Source organism: Gavialis gangeticus, unplaced genomic scaffold (assembly GCF_001723915.1).
Source record: "Gavialis gangeticus isolate Ggan-Ray unplaced genomic scaffold, GavGan_comp1, whole genome shotgun sequence".
NCBI classification, from domain to species: Eukaryota; Metazoa; Chordata; order Crocodylia; family Gavialidae; genus Gavialis; species Gavialis gangeticus.
The window spans coordinates 5,868,098-5,874,851 of record NW_017729004.1 but is presented as its reverse complement, the minus strand read 5'-3'; the positions used below and the strand labels follow the sequence as shown (position 1 = coordinate 5,874,851).

General features: G+C 40.6%; 1 protein-coding gene across 3 annotated transcripts in view; it reads right to left on the bottom strand.

The window, feature by feature from the left end:
* Positions 1–18: 18 nt before the first annotated feature.
* Positions 19–6,754, bottom strand: part of LOC109291177 (meiosis-specific coiled-coil domain-containing protein MEIOC-like) — a 37,884-nt gene continuing 31,148 nt past the window's right edge. For all 3 annotated transcript variants that reach the window (XM_019508052.1, XM_019508055.1, XM_019508053.1), the window contains one exon: positions 19–4,209. In XM_019508052.1, coding sequence (XP_019363597.1) covers positions 3,953–4,209 — 257 coding nt within the window. In that variant the 3' untranslated portion in view covers positions 19–3,952. The remainder of the gene's footprint in view (positions 4,210–6,754) is intronic.

The following is a 6,754-nucleotide window of genomic DNA, read 5'->3' as shown; positions in this document are numbered from 1 at the left end:
GGGGGGGGGGGGGGGGTATTAATTATACTGGTTGAAGTGGTTTTAATTCTTCCTTTCAGTAGTAATACAACCCACACATCTAAGTTCACATCCTCACTCCAGTGACAAGCAGTAGCTGTGGCCTCGCATAACCATGCATCCAGAGTCAAGGCGAATGCTAGGATTTCAGGCAAAGGAGAACCACAATTAAAGAGGCATCAGGTAAAAAAAAAAAAAATTAGCTTTCTGCTAAAAACGTAAATCAACCATTTAGGACATTCAACCCATCCACACATAGAAGACATGATTTCTAACAGCTGTGTTGTGGCGCACGGAGAGGAAGAGCAGCAGGATCAACACGTGGGGAGCACGAGACTGGTGCAACCTTTCTGAATCGTGGAAGTCTTCCCTGTTAGGACACAGCTCTGCAGGGCAGCAATTCTCCTTCCTTAACAGTAATTGGTGACAAATAACGTTGATCCTATTAGTAATATCTGTATAGCAGTTCTGTCAAAATAGCTCAAATGGGTCACAAGAAGTTTAGGGGTGCCGAGGAGAGGTAGAGGTACAGCCACGGGCACAAGCGTGCTCTCGTTGCAGCGGGCCGAGCAGATGCTCCCCGGGGGACAGCTACGACAGAACCACCACTAGTTTCACTTGTTATGTCCCCAATAAACGGCATTTGGCTTATGATCTTCAAGCCTATGCTTTATATTGTATTGATGGGTTGGGATCTTCAAATAGCAAAGGTCACCTTTATTTTATCAAAATACATACACCTGTATTGTAACGACCCTGATTTGAAAAATCATTTTCTAAACATCCTGCACGCTTACAATTGAGAGGGTTCGTATTATTCAGTTGCTCTCAATTAGTGCTGGCAGCAAATCTTTCCTCCCATCTCATCCACTGAGTCTAATTGCGTAAGCCAATCAAATAAAAAAAACAACACCTCTTTCCAAGATGGGTGGAAACGCTGAAAAATGGAAAATTTGCCATGTGTTTGTTTCTTTTACAAACAAAACCAAACCACCCCCAAACATCGTGCAAATCAACGTCTAGTTTAATCAAGACTGCAGTCTTACTAACCCAACCCTGCTTCCACCGAAGTCGAAGAATAGGATTAGCCACAAAATAAACAAAGGTAGCAACACTTATTCTCGCAGAGACCTGACCAGCTACTTACGTTAATCGTATTTCACTGCCAAATGGAGCACTAAAACACCTAGAAATACTAGGTGTGTTCAGGGGACTGCAACCCTGAATGCAAACTGGTCCATTTACAAAAGACTTATTTTCCCCTGAAATAGGAGTGTATGGGGTACGTCGCACACAGAATTAAGACATTCTAGCAGTTCCGTTTTGTCGTCTGCATTTCTATTGCTGCTATTGTTAGAGTATTGCAAGAAACGCACAGAAAAATATTTCCATGCTAACGTGTCCATCGCATACTTCGTTTTTATGAAGAAACAAGCAGATCAAGTCAAAACAAATTAAGCAAGCACACTGGTTGCAACCAAGATCAGTTATTAATATGTTTGACTCGTGACAAATCTCAACAGCTAGGGTGCTTTACAGTTGTTAAAAGATCCCAATAACTGGACAAATCGAACATTATGCAAGAACAATATTGATATATGCTACTTCTTAGCTATAGTCAAGTGCAGCTACATTGTAACCCCTTTAAATGTATTATTAAATTGCAATAGAAAGCCGAAGTGAGCATACACAGTTACTTACCGTTTTTGAAAAATAAGACTGTTAAAAGGCACATTAACTATATTAGGAACCAATTAGGACCACATTCCTTCACGATAATAAACACCACACAAAAAAAATACAAGGACTTAGTACGTCCAGTACATTCACTATTACAAAACAATCCTGCAGAACTATAATCATTCTGTAAACAGAAATGCAAAATCAAGATGTTCAAACTCCGATTTCCTGTTAATCATCATCAAAATCAAAACACACAAATTCCATTATTAACTCAAATGCTGCAACTCGGGCGTTCTTTTAGACTACCAACTACAGCTAACTTCTCACAAAAGCCTATTTGACCTTCTGAAATTCATTTGTGCAAATAAAACTGCACACATACAGAAAACCCACCCGCACTGCAGTGAACTAGTTCTCTTTAAAATGGACTTCTAGGTTTAGACTAATACTGAAAAAAATATCCAGTTGAGCTGAACTGGGTTTTCCCTACAAAGCACGGAGCATAGTTGCAATCAGATTCTGCCTTTTGACTATTTCTTTGTTTTTCATTTTTTAAAAATCAGCAGGTCAAAATGAGGCTTCTCTGGGCTTCTTCTACAAAACTGCACATTCGTTGCCTCATCCCTGTTAATAACAGTACTACGAAACTACGTCTGTTCTGGGAAAAAACCCACATTCACAGGTCCAAAACTACAGACTGCCCGAAATATTTAGCAGGTGCATATATGTGGAAACAGGATTCTGTATTTACGCATAAAGTCAAATTCAACATTATAACATTATGAACCACAGATCAATTCTCTTCTGGAGCCTTTCAGCCTTTCTTGCTATCCTCAGCATAATTATTTTTAAAACACAAGCTGCTCTTCAAAAGCTGTCCATCAACATACTAACACCTAAGACATTACTTGGTTATTAGTACATTTTAAGAGACAATCTAACATTAAGACACGATTGTTAAAGCATTAAAATACTTATAATTAGTGCAATAAGAACAAAACGTGAATTACTCTTCCTTTTCTAATTCTCACCCTGTACATTCACATTGATACATAACACTTCTGATTGTCTAAGCCACAGGATGACAACTAGTAATAGCAATTAAATATATGACACCTTCTCATGCTAAAACAAACCAGTTAAACAGCTTTGGTAACCTAGTATATAGTTAGCTTTATGTAAATATTTTGCAAACATCTCTTCCCCCAAAAAATCCCTAAATACCATGTGTATATTTATATATAATATACATATTTCCTGAGTAAATCGTTAATTATGATTATTAGGAAGGTTTGGCAAAAGACCCAACAGTATATTACTAAAATAGATTTTTAAATAAGCATACAATTAAAATATTAAAATAAATATGGAATGTTTCAGAAAATTATAGTACCATAAACATATATTAATAACCACATCATTTCAATTAAGTGCATACTAAATTATATTGTTACTCTTTTTAACCCACTGAGGCATCAGTAAATCTAAATTTTCTACTCCTGAGTGATAAGTTTATATCACCTGCAAACATCTCTCTTAATGTAACATTTAATACAACTCTAAAGTCTCCATCATTTTTTAAATCTAAAATTTTGTAACAGACTACTCCGTGGGAAAATTTGGTTTAGACAGGCAGCACAACTTGCTGAAGCATTTCATGTACCCAACATTAAACACCGATTATTCTCATCAGACTTTTGGCAATTACCCGAAAGATTAGACAACCTGTCACAATAACACCGCATAAAAGTGTGGACCATTCAGTGTGGGGTGACACGATAGAAAATTAGATGATTTAGCAATCACTTTGGCACTTAAAAGAACTACATAATGATGCAAAAAAGGCCAACAACTATAAAATAACTCTTAAATGACATTTCTCAAATAGGATACATTGTATAACAAATGAAAAAATTAGCCTAGCCACTCACTGGTTACTCAGTTGATGACTTGAGTCATAACCGACACAGAGCTTTGGGTAAGTGGTCAAGGAAATGCTCAGCTCCTGCCCAGTTCCCCTTATTAATAAAATCCTTATTTTATGAAGTAGACACTGCAATATACCAGCAATATTAAAACTTCAGTAACACTATTATACAAGTAGTGTGTTGCAACACCAGAATCACAGTAATAAAACTGCAGTACTGATCGGTGATGTTATTCTCATTTTGTATAACCTAGCAAAAAAGGTCTAGTACATTACAATGCACTTATTCCCTCCCCCTCACCCCCCTTTTTTATTTTTTCGCTTTTATTCAAAAATCTGCATTGGTTCTTCAGGTTTTTCTTTTCTGCTTCCCTTGTCTTCATGTCCCACACTGTCTTTTTCTTGCGTGCTTGCATTCCTAGGGCAAAGCTCTTGTAGCGCCCTTTCAACTTCCTCCTGTTTTACGGGACTGCTCAAGGAGGTCTGCGGTAGAGTCATCTGCAACGCGCACCATAAAGCGGTACGAGCCTTGCGTGTGGAGACGGCCAATTCTTTGATGGCAACTGCCAGAGCAAGAACATCTACAGAGGCAAAAAGTACAAAGCCAGGTTACAACAGGATTTTTACATAAGTGTGCCAGTACCCACTGTCCAGACAAAGTCTTTTGAACTGAGCCAACAATTAATATTAGACTATAGAGAGAGGTAGTAAGCCACGTCAGGTATGAAGTCGGGCAAAATGCAGGGCAGAACGACACCAGTCTGTAGTGTGCCACCCATGCCCTGCCTTCTACTAGAACATCATTTTGCTCAAAAAAGATTGCATTTGTTACTGCAGAGCAATATTTCTAATATGTCTTTTTAGACCAGGACATATCTATACTGGCTCCCTGGCAAGCCAGTATAGATATGTCCTGGTCTAAAAAGACATATTAGAAATATTGCTCTGCAGTAACAAATGCAATGAAGGCTAGTCAACTTGCTCCTACTCTGCCTGCACCCAAGCCCACCAGTTAGGCAGAGTAGATGGCTGAATGGGGTCCTGAAGGCATGGCCCAGAAAAGACCCCAAGTCACCTACTCAAGGTTGGGTAAGCACAAGTAAGAGCCAGCGCATGGTGCTGGATTCTCACGAGCTCTCCTGGGTACAGCGGTAGGTCATACAGACAGTTTCATATTTTCATAGTTTCTAGGGTCAGAAGGGACCTGAGCAGATCATCTAGTCCGACCCCCTGCCATGGCAGGAAGAGCACTGGGGTCAAATGACCCCGGTAAGGTGGTCATCCAACCTCCAGACATACCTGAAGTCAGATTCCAGAGCTCCCCCAATGCACGAGTTGCCAGCTACACTCCCATTCCAGGATCAAGACAGCTAGTTACAACGTACAAAGCAGAAGTAAATTCTTTATAGCAATCTTCAAGATGCCACTGATAGCTTACTTGTGACATCTGTGGCGATTCCTTTAACCAAGCAACGGTGATGTCGCTGCTAAGCAAGACAAGCCTCACCAGCCTTTGAATGCTCTATTGAACTTGATTAGTATTCAATTAGTGTACACCAATAAAAATTCAAATATTTCAAGTATGAAATCTTCTCATCCAGCAGTGACAGCAAGATCATCTAAAGTTGACTCATCACCAGTGTTCTCCACTGGAAACAGCCTAAATATTCATAAGAGACTAGGTTTCCTCTTCCTCCAGGCATGCTCTCTCTCTGCTCCCCCCACCTAGGCTAGCAGCTGGACAATACCCGCAGTAAGCTAGTGGTGTCTTTACCGCTCAGGCTGTGTTAGGGACAACTGCCATGAAGACACGTGCCATCCAACTGTTTCCACTTTGAATGCAATGCAGGGTGATGAAATGTTGTGTAGTTGCTGTTAAAACAGTGGTAGGCACGCTTTGGGCACATGCCAAAAAGGAACCGTACAACATGCTTTTAGCATGGAGGAGCACAGAGTGGAAGGAAGTGTACAGGGCTTATTCTCACAGGAATACTCCCTTGCACCATCCAATGGGATATACAGGCATAGCCTCTTATACATAGCTGACATTTTTTGAACTGAGGCCAAGTCACCCTTTTCTAATTCCACAGAAACTGCCAAAACATGCCCAAGTGCTATTCACAGAGTTAGACCTGGTTAACTATTGCCTAGTATGAAAAATTCCGTTTTCTAAGCAAGCTAGTTATAAACCGGTGTTCAGTGAATTGAGGCCAAGAGGGTAGAAGTAGCAGAGACTGAACAGTCCAGATAGGTCAGGGAACAGTCCTAGCGATAGTGAAGAGCGAACTTGGGATGTACACCAAAGAAGCATGAAGTAGGTGCGAGTCACTGGGTGGACTAGCTCACCTCTAGCGTTTCCAAGGAATAGTTGTACATAAAGATATAGCATTTAAGAGCCACAGCCTTGAAATAACTTCTAAATACAGACGACATATCTAGAAGATCCCAAAGAATCTGTATAGTGCTCCCGACTAAGAAGTCAGAATCTGTTGTCTTTGTGAAGACAATGGCCAATAAGCCATTATCATCAACTTCTTCAGCAACCTCTCGCAGTCAAGGATGATTACCTTCCATGACCGTCTCATCTATGTGACCGAAGATGGCTGATGAAGCCTACCTTTTGCACTTCCTGTTGTTGTCGCGAGGTTTCAAAGTACTGAGATCCCTGCAGTAGACTCTTCCTCTATTTGGGGCGGTCCCAAGAGATAGTCTCCCAGGAGTTGATATCGATGTTACATTTTTTTTAAGTTGGCTGTGAGGACATCCCTAAAGTGCTTCCTCTGCCCTCCTCTTGAGCATATGCCTTGGCTGAGCTGGGAGTTGGATATACATGGATGACATGGTTGGCCCAATGAAGAAGTTGAAAATGAAAGCAGTTGACTTCAGAGTTTTTTTGGGTGTGCTGTAGATAGGTCTCTATGTTGGGTACAAGAACATTGTTGCAACTGAGGCCTCAAGCACGCTCAAAATCAGTACAGATGCTTGAATCTGTAATGCTGAATGCTTGGGCAATTTGGTGGTTGCGTCAGAAGAGAAAGCGGACCTCTTTAACCAATTCTTCACCTCCGTTTTCTTGTGCAGGGACCGGGACTTCCCTGCTGTGATAGAAGCCGGACTCGAGGGGAT